The 21,003-nt window shown below is 40.2% G+C and overlaps 1 protein-coding gene across 2 annotated transcripts in view; it reads right to left on the minus strand.

Annotated features, from left to right (window-relative positions):
* Positions 1-12,605: 12,605 nt before the first annotated feature.
* The window catches only part of HMMR (hyaluronan mediated motility receptor), a 38,759-nt gene continuing 30,361 nt past the window's right edge, over positions 12,606-21,003 (minus strand). For both annotated transcript variants that reach the window (XM_043464772.1, XM_043464771.1), the window contains exons 17-18: positions 14,515-14,677; positions 12,606-13,552 (exon numbers count right to left, since the gene is read on the minus strand). In XM_043464772.1, coding sequence (XP_043320707.1) covers positions 13,533-13,552; positions 14,515-14,677 — 183 coding nt within the window. In that variant the 3' untranslated portion in view covers positions 12,606-13,532. The remainder of the gene's footprint in view (positions 13,553-14,514; positions 14,678-21,003) is intronic.

The following is a 21,003-nucleotide window of genomic DNA, read 5'->3' on the forward strand; positions in this document are numbered from 1 at the left end:
AGGCCTGGCGTGCTGCAGTTCATGGGGTCGCAAAGAGTCAGACACGACTGAGCGACTGAACTGAACTGAAAGTTCATCAAAATTTAAAACTTCTGTTAATCAGAAGACAATATTAAGAAAATAAGTAAAACACAGACTGGGGGAAATGATCTTGATACATCTATCTTAAAGGACTTACATTCAGAATACTTAAACTCCAACTCAAAGTTTTTTAAAAATCATTTTTTAAATGGACATAAGCTTTGAACAGATGCTTTATAAAGTTAACATTTGTTTTGCAGAAGGTTTTACTTTCGTTTTAGGTTCCAAGGATTCACTAATAAACCACTCATTACACACACAATAAACAATCTTAATATTTAATAGATTATCTGACTTAATTTCAGTGAGAAGTGAAAGAAGCGCTTAGTCATATCTGACTCTTTGGACTGTAGCCCACCAGGCTTCTCTGGCCCTGGAATTTTCCAGGCAAGAATACTGCAATTGGTAGCCATTCCTTTCTCCCAGGGGATCATCCCAACCCAGGGATCGAACCTGGGTCTCCTTCATTGCAAGCAGAATCTTTACCTTCTAGGCCACCAGGGAAGCACAGTATTCAGCTATAATACAGTCAGTATACAATCCAATATACATAATTTCAATAAATAGTTATTAAAAGAAGAGAAATAGAAACAACAGAAGTAACAGCTTACATATCACCAAATTGGGAAGACAACCTATATCCAGACTTGAACAGTGCCAGGAAGTCCCCAAATAACAGCAATCTGGAGTCCCAGTTGGGAAAAGGGTCCTGGGTGGTGTGTCGGGTGAGACTTCAAATTGCAGCTTCTGGGAGCTCTCGTTTATAATCCCAGGCTGCAAACTATCATCAGTTTATATGCAAAAATGCAATGCGGCTCTGTGTTTTTTTTAAACTTTTACAATGCTATTTGTTTCACCTTGTGAGTCACAAGACTTCTTGGGGGGGAGGGGGGAGGGGCGTTTGGCCAAGCCCTCAGGGGCTCAAGAAATTTCATACCCACCCCCTTTCTTATCTAAAGTGCTCCTAGATTAGCTGGTAACAATTGGTGCGCTTGCAGGCCAACTGGAATCCAGAGCCAGGCAAGGTCAGAAGGCCTGCTCCCTGACTTCTGAAGCCTAAACAAGACTACTTCTGTTTTAATTTCCCTAACATTATAGGTTAACAAGCATTTTGAGCAGTTAGAACGTTCATTCATTCCTGGTGGGATATAGCATTACACAAACACTTCAGAAAACTGGCAGTTTACTATAAAGTCAAATAAACACCTACCCCATGACCCAAAATTCTACATCTAGGTGCTTACCCAAGAGAAATGAAAGCACCATATTCATAAAGTCTTGCACAAGAACATTCGTAGCAAGAACTTCCCTGGTGATCCAATGGTTAAGACTGCATTCTTCAAGACTTCCCTGCTGGTCCAGAAGCTGGCACTCCACACCCGCATTGCAGGGGGCATGGGTTCCATCCCTGGTCAGGGAACTAAAATCCCCCATCCCTTGCTGCACAGCCAAAAAAAGAATATTCATAGCAGCTTAATTCAAAATAACCTAAAACCTAAAATTCAAAATAAGCCAAAAAAAAAAAGAATATTCATAGCAGCTTAATTCAGAGCAATCTAAAACCTAAAACAACCCATAAATCCATCAGTGATGAATGGTTAAACAAATTATAGTACTGTGGAATACTACTCTGTGGAATAATACTGTGGAATATTACTCAACTATTCAAAGAAATGAACTATATGAATGCAATGAAATAAAATTTTATATTTTAAGGCAAAACAAGAAAAATTAAACATAAAATTCTGTGTCCACTTGGCCTCCTCCCCTCACCGTGATGTGCAGTATGTGTCTGTATTACATACTAACCAGAGCTTGACAAAGATGGGAGTATCTGATAACTGTAAAGATCAATATTTTCTCCCCCGTCCTCTGTCAATAGCAATGCAGTTCTTTCCTGGTTCTGTAAAGGGTCTAGTAACTTATTATTTGCTTTGTATGTGCGAACCTGCACTAGGCACCTTTGGTGAACTTTATGTAAACATCAGTATGTCGTTTAGTTGTATGAACCTTTGTCTCAAAATGTATATGGCTGTGCTTTCAACTCTGACTGGCAGGACAGAGTTCTCAAAGCTTTATGAGAATCTGTTTTCCAAGTTATAACCCTCAGTTTGGCTCAAATAAAATTCCCCTTTTTTCCTTGATTGTTAAGTGAATTTTTATTAACGAATCTCAAAATCATTAGACTAAATGAAAGAAACTAGACACAAAATAGTACAATTTCACTTATATGAAATTCTAAAATAGGTGAAACTAATCTGTGGTGAAGAAAATTATCTTGCCTTAGGGAAAGGTAGAGGCTTCTCAGGTGGCGCTGGTGGTAAAGAACCTGCCTGCCTGGGCAGGAAACTAAAGAACCTGGGGACTTTTCTTGTTGCGGACCATGAGCTCCAGGGAACTCGGGCTTCAGTAGCTGTGGCCCACGGGCCCAGTCGCCCCATGTCATGTGGAATCTTCCCAGACCAAGGTGTGGAACCCATGTTCCCCGCACTGGCAGGCAGATTTTTAATCTCTGGACTGCTAGAGAAGTACGACAGTCCTCTCTTGTCAGTAGTGTGGAACACAGACAGCTTCCACACTATTCAAGGTTAAGTGAAGTCGCTCAGTCGTGTCTGACTCTGCAACCCCATGGACTGCAGCCTCGCAGGCTCCTCCGTCCATGGGATTTTCCAGGTGACAGTACTGGAGTGGGTTGCCATTTCTTTCTCCAGGGGATCTTCCCGACTCAGGGATCAAACCCAGGTCTCCGGCATTGCAGGCAGAAGCTTTACCCTCTAAGCCACCAGGGAAGCCCCAAGGGCTACTACAGAGATACAAGGCCTGAGTGGAGGAGATAATGGCCCAAGCTTCTCAGCACTTGGATTTTTACCCATAGTCCTCGGCACTCACAGATTCAGTCCTGCAAGTTCCCTGGGAGGCCAAAACTTGGTAAAATCTTGGTAAAAACCTTGAGGCAAAAGCTTAGAGGCTTAAGGAACAGGCCAAAGTATAGGCCATTCCTTCTAAAGAGATCTTATCCACACCTTCAATACACCCTAGCCTGGTACTCCCTGGGAATGCAATCCAATCATACCACAGCTGGATTCTAAAAGGTCTAAAAATTCCCCCTTAGATAGTCTTTCCTTTGCAGACCCGCCAGGACTACTACGGCAGCTGCTGCTGCTGCTAAGTCGCTTCAGTCATGTCCAACTCTGTGCGACCCCATAGACGGCAGCCCACCAGGCTTCCCCGTCCCTGGGATTCTCCAGGCAAGAACACTGGAGTGGGTTGCCATTTCCTTCTCCAATGCATGAAAGTGAAAAGCAAAAGTGAAGTCGCTCAGTCGTGTCCGACTCTTAGCGACCTCATGGACTGCAGCCTACCGGGCTCCTCCATTCATGGGATTCTCCAGACAAGAGTACTGGAGTGGGGTGCCATTGCCTTCTCCACTACTATGGCTATTACTGTTATTATTGTTGTTATTATTATTAGCAACTTTATGAAACACTAACCTCAATGGCCACTCACCCATGTAGTTGGTGTAAAGCCCTGCTGGTCTTTACTATATTCTGTACCTTTATTTATCCTTATACTATTTAGACAGTGTTCCTTTTTCTTCAGAGTAGTTAAATCAGTTTGTAATTTTACATTTATGATTGATTGTCTTTCTTGCTATACTATAACTTTTAAGTTAGGCGTTGTCTTGGTTCTTTCTATAGCCTCTAGCAGATTACAAAAACCTTGATAGGACTTCCCTGGTGGCCCAGTGGTTAAGAACTAGCCTGGAAATGTGAGGACACAGGGTTGATGCCTGGTCTGGGAAGATTCCACATGCCTCAGGCAACTGGGCCGAGGTACCACAACTACTGAAGCTCTCTTGCCTGAGAGACCGCCCTTCAGAAGGAAAGCCCCAGCAACCAGAAGCCTGTGCACCACAACTGGAGAAATCCCGCTCAGCAACAAAGATCCAGCACAGCCAAAAGAAAAAAGAAAAAAAAAGTTCTCTCTCAGAAATTATAGGCACTCTGGAGTGGTGTTAGCAAAACCCTGGGAATTTCCTTTAAAGTTGTTCCAAATATCTATTAAAACTGCTAATAAATGGAATTAGATATTTTATACAGTGAGATATGGACTGAAGAGCCTAGTGGGCTACAGTCCATGGGGTCGCAGAGTCAGACACAACTGAGAAACTTCACTTTCACTTTAACTGTTTTCATACTTGAAGGATTGTATAATGCTGGAGATGGGAGGGGGTTAGGTGTTGGAACTTGATATTATCAGTCTAAAACCATCATACAAGTGGTAGCATCAGTTCAGTTCAGTCGCTCAGTCGTGTCCGACTCTTTGCGACCCCATTAATCGCAGTACTCCAGGCCTCCCTGTCCATCACCAACTCCCAGAGTTTACTCAGACTCATGTCCATCTAGTCGGTGATGCCATCCAGCCATCTCACCCTCTGTCATCCCCTTCTCCTCCTGCCCCCAATCCCTCCCAGCATCAGGATCTTTTCCAATGAGTCAACTCTTCGCATGAGGTGGCCAAAGATTCCTCCTAATAACTGTTCCACTGTCTTCATATTTTTGAAAGAGAAGAAATCATTAGCATCTACAAAATGTTTAATGGGCATATTTTTTTTCCCTTAAGGGATTTTCTTCCATTAATGATTAAAAAAAGATAAAACTAAAAAAAATCCCCAAAGACCCTCCAAAAAAGGTCTTCAGGTAAATAAATAAAGCCACTTAAAACCAGTAGCCCAATTTGAAAAAGGAAAAAAATGAAAACAGCCCAATATTGAGAAAATAATCTCAGTATTAAAACTTTAGTATCAAAATGAACTACTTCTTTCAAAAACTAATTTTATTTATTTTTTGGCTGTGCTGGGCTTTCCTTACTGCGAGAGCAACAAAGATATAGACAATATGTACCGATAAAATCATCACCATAATCAAGGTAGTGAATGTATCCATCACCCACAAAAGTAATATTGTCACCTTTCTTACTCCTGATATTGGTAGTTTATGTATTTTTATATTCTTGATTAGCTAGAGGTTTATCAGTTTTATTGGTTTTTCTCAATGAAATATTTTTCATTGATTTTTATTTTTGTTTTGTAGCTTACTGATTTCTGCTCTAACCTTTATTATTGTTTTCCCCCTACTTACTTTGGTTTTAAATTGCTCTTTTACTTATTTCTACAGTAAGAGTTCATTGATTTGAAACATTTCTTTTTTGGAAATAAAGGCCACCAGTGAGGTAATTTTGCTCTAAATCTGGTTTAGCAGCATTCTACGAGCTTTGATATATTGTGTCTTCATTTTCAATCTATTCAAAATAGTTTTTAATTTCCTTTCAAATTTATTCATTGACCAGTATCTCATTTAGTGGTGTGATAATTGATTTCCAACCATTTATGGATTTTCCAGAGACTTATGTTATTGACTTCTAATTCAATTCCATTGTCAATGGACAACACCCTTGGTATGACTGGAATCCATTTAAATTTAGAGACTGTTTTCACGACCTAGTGTATAAATAGTCAATCTTGACAAATTCTTGTGCTCACTTAACAAAATATTCTGCTCGTGTTAGGTGATTTCTATAAACATCAACTTGATCAAGTTGGTTCAGAATATTTTTTAAATCTTCTATATTCTTTCCAGTTTTCTATTTGTTCTACAATTTATTGAGGGAGGCTATTGATATATCTATGTAATTAATTTTTCTATTTCTCCTTGTAAATCTATCAATTTTTTGACTCATGTATTTTGAGACTATCATTGGCTACATAAATATTTATTTTGGCCTCCTGATGAACTGACTCATTTATCATTATCACATGAAACATATTCTTGGTAATATTCTTTGCCCGGAAATCTATTTTGTCTGATATTAATACAGCCACTCTAGTTTTTGTTTTCAATCTGTTAGCATAATCTTGGCACATCATCTTGTGTGTGTGTGTGGTAAGAACACTTAACAGGAGATTTACCCTCTAGCAAATTTTAAAGTGTAAAATACAGTATTTTAATTATAGGTATGATGTTGCAGAGCAGGTCTCTAGAATTTACCTTACACAACTGAGACTTTATGCCTGTTAATTAGCAACTCATTTCCTCATTCCCATGATGGTGGTTGGATGGCATCATTGACTCCATGGACATGAGTCTGAGCAAGCTTGGGGAGATGGTGAAGGACAGGGAAGCCTGGCGTGCTGCAGTCTATGGGGTCGCAAAGAGTCGGACATGACCGAGCAGCTGGACAGCAACATTTCCTCTGCCACCCAGGCCCTGGCGACCAGCACTGTACTCTTTGCTTCAGTGATTCTGAATATTTTAGATACCTCATGTTAAGTGGAATCATGCAGTTTCTGTCCTCTGGTGTTTGGTTAAGTTTACTTGGCATAATGTTCTCAAGGTTCATCCATTTCTTGCACGTGGCAGGATTTCCTTCTTTCTAAAGGCTTAATAATATTCCACCGCAAGTATATTACATTTTGTTCATCCATTCCCGCATCTTAGCTATTGTGAATAACAATGCAATAAACATGGGGGTGTAAGTATCTCTTTGAGATTCCAATTTCAATTATTTGGGATAAATATACATAAGTGAGATTGCTGGACCATTGGCTTCCCTGGTGGCTCAGTCGGTAAAGTCTGCCTGCAATGCAGGAGGCCTGGGTTTGATTCCTCGGTTGGAAAGATACAACCCATTCCAGTATCCAGCTCCAGAGGGGCCTGGTGGGCTACAGTCCACTGGGTCACAAACAGTCGGACATGACTGAGTGACTTTCATGGTAGTTCCATTTTTAATTTTTTTTTAGAAAGTTCCATTGTATTTTCCATACAATGGAAAAAATTTTAAATTTTTAAATTTCCATCATTTTAAATTTCCATCAACAGTGTGTAAGGGTTCTAATTTTTCCACATCCTTGCCAACACTTATCTTGTTTGTTAGGCAGAAACTTTTTTAGTTGGATGCAGTCCTACTTGTCCATTTTTGTTTTTTTTTTTTTTACTGACCTTTGGTATCATAACCAAGAAATCATGGCCAAGACCAATATAAAAGTTTTTTCCATGGTTTGTTATAGTAGTTTTAATTTAAGGTTTTACGTTTAAGCCTTTAATCCTTTTTGAGTTGATTTTTGTGTATAGTGTAAGGTAAGGTTCCAATTCATTCTTTTGCATTTGGATATATAATTTTCCCAATGCTATTTGTTTGGAGAGACTATCGTTTCCCCATTTCCAAAGGGAACCTGTCTCTGTATTGTTGTTGAATTACTGCTTGTCAGGGGAAGGAGGGACTAGGTCTTCCTATCCCTTCAGCTTGGTGTATCTTTTAACATCCTTGCATTTTTCACCTTATTTCTGTCATTATATATGAAGTGTATTTTTGTAGGCAGCATATAGTCATCTTGCTTTGTAATCTCATTTGATCATTTCTGCATTTTAAGTGAAGTAAACAGACCATTTACATTAATTTGATTGTTGATATGATTAAATTTAATTATAATACTATTAATTTCTTTTTGACTCATCTGTTGTTTTCCTTTTCCTCTTTTTCTGCCTTTTTTTTGGTGTGTGTGTGCAATAGAGTTTATTAAAGTATAAAAGGGATAGAGAAAGCTTCTGACATAGACATCAGAAGGGGGTAGAAAGAGTACCCGATTGCTAGTGTTAGCAAAGGAGTTATATACTCTCCAATGAATCCAAAGAATGTCTGGAGGTTGTAAAGACTTACCAGATCTACTCCCATAATTTACATATTAAGATAACAGAATTAGCCAGAAGGTTTAATCCAGAGACTGTCCTCAGGCAGGATACATTATTGTTATATAATCCTTGTAAAGACCAGACCTACTCCCATAATTTACATTTAAGATTACAGGATTAGCCAGGTTTAATTCAGAGATTGTCCTCAGGCAGGATACATTATTGTTATATAATCCTAAGGAATGTAGAGGAAAGAAAAAAAAGTTTGTCCTTTCTTTCTCCTTGAGAATTCCAGACCCCTCTCTCCTTGGGGACCCCCAGACTTCTTATCACTCTCTCATTCCCCCCTTTTCTTTTAAGAGAATTATGTTCCCAAGGAAAAGGGGTGTCATTTTCATACCATAACTACTTCCTGCTGTTTAGGGGCGTGGTCCCTAAATTGTTGAGGCAACATATTCTCCTAACCCTCATATTGAGGGTCTCTGATCCAGGGGCCCCAAGTAATAGTTGGAGGAGGCTGTGGCACTCATAGGAGCTTAGACAACCATTTGTAAATTAAAAGCTTTTAGACGGTTAGAAAACCCCATTATACAGTTACAGACATAAGGCAAAATAATCATTAAACAAAGTTAAAATCAAAATGAAAAGTCACATTATGTCCATAGTTACGTCAGTCCAACTTAAGGTTGTTAGATGTAAGAAGAGGCATCACATATGATTGTTGTTGAAGGTATTTGCAGACTTAGAGAAAGTCTTTTCCTTGAAGTGGAGATGTCCACCATGGCAAGCCTTCCACTGATGAAGAGGGGAGTGCTCCGCAGACCCAGCAGTTAGACAATTATGAAATGCAGCGTAGGAGTGAGCCCTGGACAGGAAGGCATTGTCTTGAGGATCAAACAGCAGACTCAGGATTTCTGGAGTCAGCAGAAGTAGGCTCACATAGATTATCAGACCCATTTTTGGCTTGTCCAGACAGTTGCATTATGGAAGTGGATGGGGAAGAAAGTGGGCCAGGGGCTTCAGTAAGCACAGAGTAAGTTGCCCCAGTATCTAAAAGGAAATTGACGGATTGGCCCCCCACAGTTATTAATACCCAGGGTTCCTCAGGTGTAATTAGGATGGGAGCTTGTGTGGGGACCCGTGGGCATCTTCAGTCCTGATTGTCTTGAGTCTGACCCCTGAAACCTATGCCTCTGGGGGCAGCCTCTCTTCCAGTGTGGTCCTTTGCAGACCGGACATGGAATCAGGGCAGCTTAGATGCCTGAGGGCAATCCCACTTGAGGTGCCCCTCCTTTCCACAGTAATACCAAGCCCATCCCTTTTCACCTGGGTCCCTCTGGGCATTTCTCTCAGGCTGTTTAAGAATGGTTCTCATAGCCATTGCGAGGGCTTCTGCCTGTTCCTTTGTCCTTTTCTGCCTTTCTTTCTTTCCCTCATATTCCCTACCATAATAGACCTGAGCCAGTTGCAACAGATTATCTAAAGATTGATTTGGCCCATACACCCATTTTAATAGTTTATGGCGGATAACTGGAGCCAACTGAGTGAGAAATCTATCCTTTAAGATCACTTTTCCCTCTTCGCTTTCAGGATCAATCTCAGTGAATCTGTGAAGGGCTTCTCTCAGTCTAGGAATTTACCAGGAGCTTCCTTCTCCTCCTGTTCTATGTTTACCAATTTGGCATAGTTTAAAGGCTTAACGCACGCTTGTCTGTCTTAGTCCTCCAAGAATACATCTGACAAAATGACTCTGATCCCATTTTCCTTTAGCTGTGTTGTAGTCCCAGTCTGGTTCTGTAACTGGGACCGCCTGACTCCCAGTGGGGAGGGCGGTTATCTCGTCCTCTCTCTTCCCTACTGATTCATTACCAAACCATTCATCTCCATAAGCAACCGCTTTTCTGAAAACTCAAGTTTTTGAGTCGGGAGTCAGCATTTGTCCCAAAATATACATCACATCCTTCCAAGTAAGGTCATAAAGCAGAGCAACACCTTTAAAACTCTAATATATTTTTCTGGGTCCTCTAAATAGTCTCCCAGATCCTCCTTGATTCTTTGTATTTCTTGATAAGAAAAAGGCTTATTAATTCTCAGACTGATTATTTCTCCCTGTGGGTGCTTCATGAAGAGGCACCAGCTTGTGTGGCTGTTCCTCAGTCTCTCTGGCTGCTCTGCGCATATGATTCCAGGGATAGATTGGAGAAACCTACTTTTCTTTATCTCTCTGTCTCCTGTCCTCCATCTCATCTAGCAAAGTAGGAGGACAGGAGGGAGCTGAAGGAGTCACACCCAAATCTATACCCTTAGGACACAAGTCTGGCATATTTTGCAGCGAGAAAAAGGGCAACACATATGCTACTTCTACCCATTTCCCTTGTTTTCTACAGAACCAGTCTAATTGTAAAACAGTATTATACTTAAGAGACCCTCCAACCGGCCACCGTTCACCATCCTCCAATGGATACCATGGCCATGCAGTATCACATAGGAAGACCAGGTGTGTCTTCTTCAAGCCCTGGGGACCAAATCTATCCCAGTTTTTCAGGACACAGTTCAAAGGAGTGAGGCTGGAGTTGTTAGCTCCCATCTTGTCCTGAAGAATCCCGGTCGAGCCCCCAAGATGAAAGGTTGTTGCTGAACCCACAAAAAGACGCCAGGATTCTTGGCCTCCAGAGGAGAATTAATCTGGGGCCAGAGACGAGGCTTGATCGCTCAGAGCTTTTGTGCAATAGAGTTTATTAAAGTATAAAAGGGACAGAGAAAGCTTCTGACATTAGACATCAGAAGGGGGCAGAAAGAGTACCCTTCTCTGCCTTTTGAATTGACTATTTCTTTATAATTTCATCTTTGTTGACTTATTGACAAGTGTTTTATTTTAGTGATTTTATTAGGGTTTATAGTATATATTATTAAGTTACCACAGTGTGTTTTCAAGTAACATTATTCTACTTTACATATAGTATAAAGAACTTGCAATCATATTCTTCCATTTTCCCCCTCCTAGGCTTTGAGCTATTGCTGTCATTATGTAATTTTAAAGATGTCTAAACTACAGACCACACTCTTGCTGTTCAGTCAATTATATTTTACAGAGACTAATAAATTTTTTTTACATCTGAAAATAATTTTTCATCCTTGCTTCTGAAAACTACTTTTGTGGAGATAGTTTTAGGTTGACAGTTTTTCTTTATCACTGCTTTTCAGCAATTGTGATGTTTCATATTTATTGTTCCTAGGGTTCTAGTTTTCCTATTTGGAAACGTTACCACCATTACTTCTTCAGGTGATTTTTCTGTCCCCTCCTTCCCTCCTCTGGGAACTCTGATTACATATATGTTAGACTGCTTGAAGTTGTCCCAGAGGACATTGGTGTTCTGCTCGTTTTTTCAACCTCATTTCTGTGTTTCATGTTGGATAGTTCCTATTGCTATGTTTTCAAGTTCACTAGTCTTTCCTTTTGCAATGTCTTCTCTCTGTACTCCCAATGAGAGAGTTTTTTTCTTACATACTGTAGTTCTTATCTCTACAAGTTCAATTTGGATGTTTTTTAATGTTAAATAACTTCACTAAGTTTTGGTATATGTGGCACATATAAAATAGCCATTGTGATGTCCTCTGATAATTCTAACCTCTATGTCAATTCCGGATTGATTGAATATTCTCTTCAGGAGATGATGTTTCCTGCCTCCCTGCATGTCTAGGGATCTTTTGATTGGATGTTAAGAAACTGTAAAACTTAGATTCTTGGGTGCTTGACATTTTTATAAACCTATGCAGTTTCTTGAGCTTTGTTCCAAAATGTAATAATTTTCTTAGAAAGGACCGATCCTCTTGGGTCTTCCTTTTTTAAGGTTTGTTAGGTGGGACCAGAATGCTCACTTTAGGACTAATTATTCCCCAGTACTGAACCCTTCTGCATATCTTAGTCAGTTCTCTATAAATCATGAGGTTTTCAAGTTAGGCTGGTGGAACAGGCAGTGTTTCTAGCCTGTGTGAGCTTTGAGCACTGTGACTTTTAATTTCGGGGGACAGTCCTTCCCCAGGCTTCAGGCAGTTTCCTCATGTGCGTAACTAGTCAGTATGCAGCTGATTCCTTGCGGGACCCTTTGTGCATCTCCACAGTTCTCCCCTGCAGTTTTGTCCTTTCAGTACTCTGTCCTGCAGTCTTCAGTATCTTTGGTCTCCACAGATCTCAGTTCCGGCTTTTCAACTTGGTTAGTTGGATGGGCCTTGCCTGGGTTCCCCTTCCATGTATGTTTGCAAACTCTCTCAAGGCTGTAAACATGGATGAACTGTAGGATTCACCTTGATTGTCATGTCTTAGGGATTTTTTTTTCACGTTTAACATCATGAAAATCATTCTTTTGTATATTTTGTCATTCTTGGACAGTTTTAGGGTGCGCGTGCATGCGTGCGTGCGCGTGTGCGTGTGTGTGTGTAGGGTAGGAGGAGGAGCTATAAATCTGATCCATGTTACTGCATCTTGGCTAAAAGCAGAACTCTTGAATGATTCCATTTTATTAGACGGTTTTTCTAATTTCTACATTTCCTTTGAACTTAATTATATATTAAGATCTAATTAAATAATTAAGAAAAATTATCCTGATTAAAATAGTCTCTGTTGGTCCATCAATGGAGAAACATGACAAAAAGTTGGCTTGTAATATATGAACTGTGTAGATCAGGTATTTTAGGTGGAGAATGACCACTTTCTAAGTAGTATACTATTAATACCATTAGTGATTCTGGAGACAATATGGGGAGAGGAGGGCAGAGACAATAAATGCATCTTAAATAGAAGAATTAATGTGATTTCATATAATAGAAGTTGTATAATTGGGTCAGTGACAACGTGTAACTTTATTTCATGATACATAAATATTAATCAAACACCCAGCAATCAGGCAGATGTCAAGCAGCTAGACAAATTTTCTAAGGAGGTTACAAGCAGGGACTTCCCCAGCAGTCCTGTGGTTATGACTCCGTGTTTCCAAAGCAGGGAGCATGGGTTCGATCCCCGATCAGAAACTAAGATCCCACACTTGGTGTGTGGTGTGGCAAAAAAGAGGTTACAAGCAGAGTTTCTAAGAATTAACTGCTGTTTATGAAAAAAAAAAAAAAAAAAAAGCAGATTTCTAGACCAAACCACAGATTGTAATTTAAGAGGTCTGGGATGGGGTCTAGAAATCTGCAAATTATTAACCAACTCAGTGGCTTTGGTAAGAGAGAACTATGGAAAAAAGCTTGCCTCTATTTCTTATTTGAACTGGATAAACAGATGATGGGTGGGACAGAATGAACATTATTAGGAGAATTAAGTAGAGGCAAGAACAAGCCAAGGTGTTTTAGCCTAGCATAAGAGGTTCAGACTAGAAAAGGTCTTCAGCATCAAACTAAAAAAAAACCTAAGGTTTCAAAATAGGGAAATGATAGTATGAGAATGATTTTTAAAAGACTATTGATTTGATGGGATGAGTGAGCAAAGCTGGAAAGCGTCAGAACATTTAGAATGAGGCAATAAGGGTGAGCATCAAGGAGGAAGTACTGACAAGAGTAACTAGAATGTCAGAGAACACTGGTAAAAACAGTCAAACTTCCTATCACATATGTAAGGACAGGAAGTGAGTATTAAATAAGAGATTAACAAATATTATAAACACAATAGTAAGCAATAATAATAATAAAAAACATAGTAAGAAAAAATAGTCTTCAACAGGTTTTTCAGATGTTTACTTGCATGATTCTCCAAACTCCACTACAAGCTCAGGAGCAGTTTGTATTGCCTGGAAGGAGTATTAAACAGCAGTGTTAGTTTTCTAAATTAAAACTAATGCATCCATCATTATGAACTAAAAGCAGTTTACCTTCTCTAAGGAAGATGAAGCAATACTTGCATTTTATTTATATTTCTTCATTCGCTATTTCAGGCAATTTCAGTTTATTGTCAAAGATACAGAGATTGTAGTCAAGAAAGAGAGAAAAATGGACTTCTCTGGTAGCATAGTGGATAGGAATCCACTTGCCAGTGTAGGGGACACGGGTTCAATCCCGGGTCTAGGAAGATTCCATATGCCAAGGAGCAACTAAGCCTGTGTGCCACAACTACTGAGCCTGTGCCCTAGAGCCTGTGCTCCGCAACAAAGGAAGCCACCGCAATAAGAGACCCTCACACCGCAGTGAAGAGGAGCCTCCACCCGCTTCAACGAGGGAAAGTCCAAGAGCTGCAACAAAGACCCAGTGCAACCAAAAATAACGTGAATAAGTAAAATAAAAGAGAAAAAGAAAAATCTACTTCTCCAAAATTACAAATCGGATGTTTAGGTTACAAAATGTCAAGGGTGTGATAGAGGGATTAATTCTGGTAGGGAGTGGGTATGAGCAAAAAAGGCAGACAAGGGGACTTCCCTAGTGGTCCAGTGGCTAAGACTCCACACTCCCTACACAGGGGTCCTGGGTTCAATCCCTGGTCAGGGAACTAGATCCTACATGCCACAACTTAGAGTCTGCATGCCACAACTAAAGATCCCACATGTTGCGACTAAGACTCCACGTGGCCAAACAAACAAATAAGTAAATAAATATAAAAAAAATAAAGAGAGAAAGAAGTAAGACAAGTTTTCAAGGAAGATATATCAGAAACTGTTAACAGATTTTCACAGTTCATAAAGAGAGATAACTTGCTCAGTGCTGTGAAACCAAAGCCAAAGGAAGATAACAGAGTTCTGTATGTTTATTCACTTCTTACCTTCTTTTAATGGAGTTTTGGGAACAAAATTTTCTTTACTTTCATGAATAAAAGCCTTTGAAGGATCAAAGTGTTTGATACCTAGAACTTTATTCAGTTCCTCCTGAAGTTTTGCTTCACTTTGTTTTCTTTTAGTAAGCTGAGCACGGAGTTTTAACACCTCCTATTGTAAGAAAAAATACAGTCAGTAAATAATTATTGAAGATCATGTTGGTGAAGTGTGCTACCAATATTACTGACAATTCCACAGTTGCTCATTCTTCAAACCTTAATGGCAAAAGCCTACTGCATACAGGCTTTCAGACTATAAATTACAGTATGAACAGCTATGACAAAGAAGATAACAAGTCATTTAAATCTTCCTGTCCCTCTACAGGTACAAAGTTGTATTTCTGATAAAAGTTCAACACCAAATTAAATGCTGAGCATCACTACTGGGGAGACAGCATGAGCAGCTCTGCTGACTTGCTCCCTAGTGATATAAAAAAATTACAAAAAAAAGCAACTACTTACAGCCTCTGTAAATAGCTTTAAAGTAAAATAGCAAGTGAAGAAACAATTATTCAAGCAGATCCATAAAAAAGTGGTTTTTGTTTTTTAAAAAAGGCAGTGTCCTGTTGTGTTTGAATCAATGCTGTTCCCTCTCGCCCTAGTCCTTGCTTAGCAAAGCAGAGACTCCGCACCAGACCTCTGAAGCCTGGAGCACAGGGTTCCCTCCTCCCCCAGCTCCCAGTCAGGCTTCTCCTGCCAAGAGGAGCAGGATGTCAGCACCTCTCTTCCTCATCTGAACCACAGCAAATATGGCTGAGAGGTGTGTGTGTGAGGGGTCTTTTCTTCCAAGAAGCCAAGGCCCTATCTTAGGTGCAGAGTGCTGAAAATACCCAGACCCTGATCACCCTTTACCTGGCTCATGAGACAATGGTTCCAAGCCAACAGAGGCAAAGTGAGAGACCCTCAGATTGCTCATCTCCCTCTCCCCCAAGTCTACTAAGCATCCAGCTACAAGAACAGAGGTGTCACTCAGAGGAAATCTTGCCATAGTCCCCAAATCCAGATCTGAAGACTTGTCTCAGAAATTCTGCCTGGGAGGAGAATACAGAGCTCCTAATTTATTCCAGCACAAGCTGGAATCAAGATTGCTGGGAAAAATATCAATAACCTCAGATATGCAGATGACACCACCCTTATGGCAGAAAGTGAAGAGGAACTAAAAAGCCTCTTGATGAAAGTGAAAGAGGAGAGTGAAAAAGTTGGCTTAAAGCCAACATTCAGAAAACTAAGATCATGGCATCTGGTCCCATCACCTCATGGGAAATAGATGGGGAGACAGTGGAAACAGTGTCAGACTTTATTTTTTTGGGCTCCAAAATCACTGCAGATGGTGACTGCAGCCATGAAATTAAAAGACGCTTACTCCTTGGAAGGAAAGTTATGAACAACCTAGATGGCATATTAAAAAGCAGAGACAGGAGTAGCCAAGATGGTGGAGGAATAGGACAGGGAGACCACTTTCTCCCCTACAAATTTATCGAAAGAACAATTCAACACAGAGCAAACTTCACAAAACAGCTTCTGATCGCTAGCTGAGGACATCAGGCGCCCAGAAAAGCAGCCCACTGTCTTCAAAAGGAGGTAGGACAAAATATAAAAGATAAAAAGAGAGACAAAAGAGCTAGGGACGGAGACCCGTCCCGGGAAGGGAGTCTTAACAGACGGTTTCCAAACACCAGGAAACCCTCGCACTGGCGGGTCTGGGGGAAGTTTTCGAATCTCGGAGGGCAACCTAACTGAGAGGAAAATAAATAAAACCCACAGATTAGTGCCTAAAAGTAACTCCCAGCAGAAAAGTACCCCAGACGCCCGCATCCGCCACCAGCAAGTGGGGGCGGAACTGAGAGGAGCCGGCAGCATTGCTTAGGGTAAGGACCGGGCCTGAGTGCCCTGAGGGCAATCGGAGGGAGCTTTTGTGAGAAACCAACTTAAACTGTGGGACAGCAAAAGAGAGAGAGAAAATTAACCCGCTTGAACGTGCTGCCGTGCTGCCGGCCTTTCGCAGAACAAAGGGTCTGAGCAAGTCCAGAGGAGCTAGCCGGCTGCGGACCGGCCCAGCCCCGCCGGAGCCTGGAGGCAGGGGGGAGGGGAAAGGGGCAAACTCGGCCCCAAAGGCGGCATCCCCTACCAAACTGCAAACAGGCCTCCAGTTTCTAACCAAAGACTTCCTGAAATACTGGATGGTCAACATCTGCCGGGAGGGTCACGGCTAAACACAGGGCGCACGCACCCGACCGGCGAGAGCTGAAACTGAGGCTGGGACCGCGGAGGGGAGAAGGAGTGCCACACCCGGGGAGAGTGCGCCCAACAAGCTCCTGGCTGCCTGAGCTGCTCGGGCCTGGGAAGGCACAAAACGCAGGTGCAACCGAGTCCGCGCTTTTGTGGAGAACCAGAAAACTGGAATCGCACGCAACGGCAGGGCACGCTCCATATAGAGCAGCCGGGAGCCTGAGCAGCAAAGAGGGAGAAAACAGCGCCCCGCCTCCCCACAGAGCGACGGAACTAGCAAACCTGAACAAGAGACCACCTCCGCCCGCCTGAAAATTAGGCACTGAAGAGACCGGCAAACAGAAGCCAAATAAACAAAGGGAACCGCTTCACAAGGGACCGGTGCAACAGATTAAAATCCTGATAGATAACACTGACTACACCGGAAGGGCCTATAGATATCGAGAAGTGTAAGTTGGAACGAGGAGCTATCTGAAACTGAACTGACCCCACACTGACTGCAACAGCTCCAGAGAAATTCCTAGATGTATTTTTAATAAAAAAAAAATTTTTTTTCTTTTCTTTTCTTTTTTATTTTTTCTCTTTTATTTTCTTTTAAAATTCCCTATTACTCCCCCATTACTCCTTAACTTTCATTTTCATATATTTTTATGGTTTTCTTAATTAGGAAAAAAATTTTTTTTCCTTTTTTTTTTTCTTTTTCTCTTATTTTCTTTTAAAGTCCTCTATTACTCCTCTACTATTCCTTAATTTTCATTTTCATTTCACTATAACCTTGCAAAAAAAAAAAAGAGAAGCCCTATTTTTAAACTGAACTTCATATATATTTCTAAAATTTTTTGTGTTTTTGTTTTTGTTTTTAATATTGTATTTTTAAGAGTCTAACCTCTACTCTAGATTTTTAATCTTTGTTTTTCAGTATGTGATATAAATTTTGGACATTTAAGAATCCAATATTCAGTTCCCATTTTTACTCAGGAGTGTGTTGATTACTCTCTCCCACTTTTGACTCTCCGTTTTCTACCTCAGAACACCTCTATTTCCTCCTTTCCCCTTCTCTTCCCAATCCAATTCTGTGAATCTTTGTGGGTGTCTGGGCTACGGAGAACACTCTGGGAACAGACAGCTGCATAGATCTGTCTCTCTCCTCTTGAGGCCCCCTTTTTCTCCTCCTGCTCATCTCTATCCCCCTCCTCCCTCTCCTCTTTTTCATGTAACTCTGTGAACCTCTCTGGGTGTCCCTCACGGTGGAGAATCTTTTCACCATTAACCTAGAAGTTTTATTATCAGTGCTGTATAGTTGGAGAAGTCTTGAGACTACTGGAAGAATAAAACTGAAATCCAGAGGCAGGAGACTTAAGCCCAAAACCTGAGAGCACCAGAAAACTCCTGACTACACAGAACATTAAGTAATAAGAGACCATCCAAAAGCCTCCATACCTACACTGAAACCAACCACCACCCAAGAGCCAGTAAGTTTCAGAGCAAGACATACCACACAAATTCTCCAGAAACACAGGAACAGAGCCCTGAGTGTCAACTTACAGGCTGCCCAAAGTCACACATAACACATAGACCCATCTCAAAACTCATTACTGGGCACTCAATTGCACTCCAGAGAGAAGAAATCCAGTTCCACGCACCAGAACACCAACGCAAGCTTCCCTAACCAGGAAACCTTGACAAGCCAATCGTCCAACCCCACCCACTAGGTGAAACCTCCACAATAAAAAGGAATCACAGACCTCCAGAATACAGAAAGCCCACTCCAAACACAGCAATCTAAACAAGATGAAAAGGCAGAGAAATACCCAACAGGTAAAGGAACATGAAAAATGCCCACCAAGTCAAACAAAAGAGGAGGAGATAGGGAATCTACCTGAAAAAGAATTTAGAATAATGATAATAAAAATGATCCAAAATCTTGAAAACAAAATGGAGTTACAGATAAATAACCTGGAAACAAAGATTGAAAAGATACAAGAAATGTTTAATAAAGACCTAGAAGAAATAAAAAAGAGTCAATTAAAAATGAATAATGCAATGAATGAGATCAAAAACACTTTGGAGGGAACCAAGAGTAGAATAATGGAGGCAGAAGATAGGATAAGTGAGGTAGAAGATTAAAATGTGGAAATAAATGGAAGCAGAGAGGGAAAAATAGAGAAAAAAAGAATCAAAGAAATGAGGACAACCTCAGGGACCTTGGATCAATGTGAAACACGCCCACATTTCGGAATCATAGGCCGTTCCAGAAGGAAGGAAAGATCAAAAAGAAAGGCCATTGAGAAATACTCGAGGTAGATAATAGCTGAATAATTCCCTAAAATGGGGAAGGAAATAGCCACCCAAGGTCCAAGAAACCCAGAGAGTCCAAACAGGATTAAACCCAATGGCAAAACCCCACCCCAAGACACATATTTAATCAGAATTAACAATAGATCAACCAAAGAACAAATATTAAAAGCAGCACAAGGGAGAAACAACAAATAACACACAAGGATTCCATTAAGGATTAACAGCTGCGCTCTTATTCAGATAGAAACCCTCCAGGGGCCAGAAGGGAATGGCAGGGACATTACTGAATGAGTATATGAAAGAGAATTTACAACCTTAGAAGTTACTGTACCCAGCAAGGGATCTCATTTCAGATATGAAGGAGAATTTTTCAAAGCTTTTTACAGACAAGGCAATAAAGCTGAGAGAATTCAGCACCACCAAACATGGCTGCTTCAACAAATGCCTTAAAGGATCTTCTCTAGACAGGAAACACAGAAATGGTTGTATAAAACGTGAACCCAAAACACATAGTAAATGCAACGGGATCAGTATCTAGTCAATAATTACCTTACAATGTTAAATGGGTTGAACGCTCCCAACAAAAAGACGAAAGACTTCTGAAATGGATACAATAAACAATACCCTCAATATATGCTGTCTACAAGGACCCATCTAAACAAGAGGACACATACAGACCTAAAAGTGAAGGGCTGAAAAAAAATATTTCATGCAAACGGAGACCAAAAGAAAGCAGGAGTCGCAATACTCATATCAGATAAAATAGACTTTCAAATAAAGGCTGTGAAAAGAGACAAAGAAGGACACTACATAATGATCAAAGGATCAATCCAAGAAGAAGATATAACAATTATAAATATATATGCACCCAACATAGGAGAACCGCAATATGTAAGGCAAACGCTAATGAGTATGAAAGAGGAAATTAATAGTAACACAATAATAGTGGGAGATTTTAATACCCCACTCACAACTATGGATAGATCAACTAGACAGAAAATTAACAAGGAAACACAAACTTTAAATGACACATTGGACCTAATTGATATCTATAGGACATTTCACCCCAAAACAATCAACTTCACCTTTTTCTCAAGTGCACATGGAATCTTCTCCAGAATAGATCACATCCTGGGCCATAAATCTAGTCTTGGTAAATTCAAAAAAATTGAAATCATTCCAGTCACCTTTTCTGACCACAGTGAAGTAAGATTAGATCTCAATTACAGGAAAAAAATTGTTAAAAATTCAAACATATGGAGGCTAAATAACATGCTTCTGAATACAGCCAACAAATCAGTATAAGAAATTGCAAAAAAGAAATCAAAATATGCATAGAAATGAATGAAAATGAAAACACAACAACCCAAAACCTATGGGACACTGTAAAAGCAGTGCTAAGGGGAAGGTTCATAGCATTACTGGCTTACATCAAGAAACAAGAAAAAAGTCAAATAAATAACCTAACTCTATACCTAAAGCAACTAGAGAAGGAAGAAATGAAGAACCTCAGGGTTAGTAGAAGGAAGGAAATCTTAAAAATCAGGGCAGAAATAAATGCAAAAGAAACTAAAGAGACCATAGCAAAAATCAACAAAGCTAAAAGCTGGTTTTTTGAAAAAATAAACAAAATTGACAAACCATTAGCAAGACTCATTAAGAAGCAAAGAGAGAAGAACCAAATTAACAAAATTAGAAATGAAAATGGAGAGATCACAACAGACAACACTGAAATACAAAGGATCATAAGAGACTACTACCAGCAGCTCTATGCCAATAAAAGGGACAACTTGGATGAAATGGACAAATTCTTAGAAAAGTATAACTTTCCAAAACTGAACCAGGAAGAAATAGAAGATCTTAACAGACCCATCACAAGCAAGGAAATCGAAACTGTCATCAAAAATCTTC

This window comes from Cervus canadensis, chromosome 4, assembly GCF_019320065.1.
Source record: "Cervus canadensis isolate Bull #8, Minnesota chromosome 4, ASM1932006v1, whole genome shotgun sequence".
Taxonomy (NCBI): Eukaryota; Metazoa; Chordata; class Mammalia; order Artiodactyla; family Cervidae; genus Cervus; species Cervus canadensis.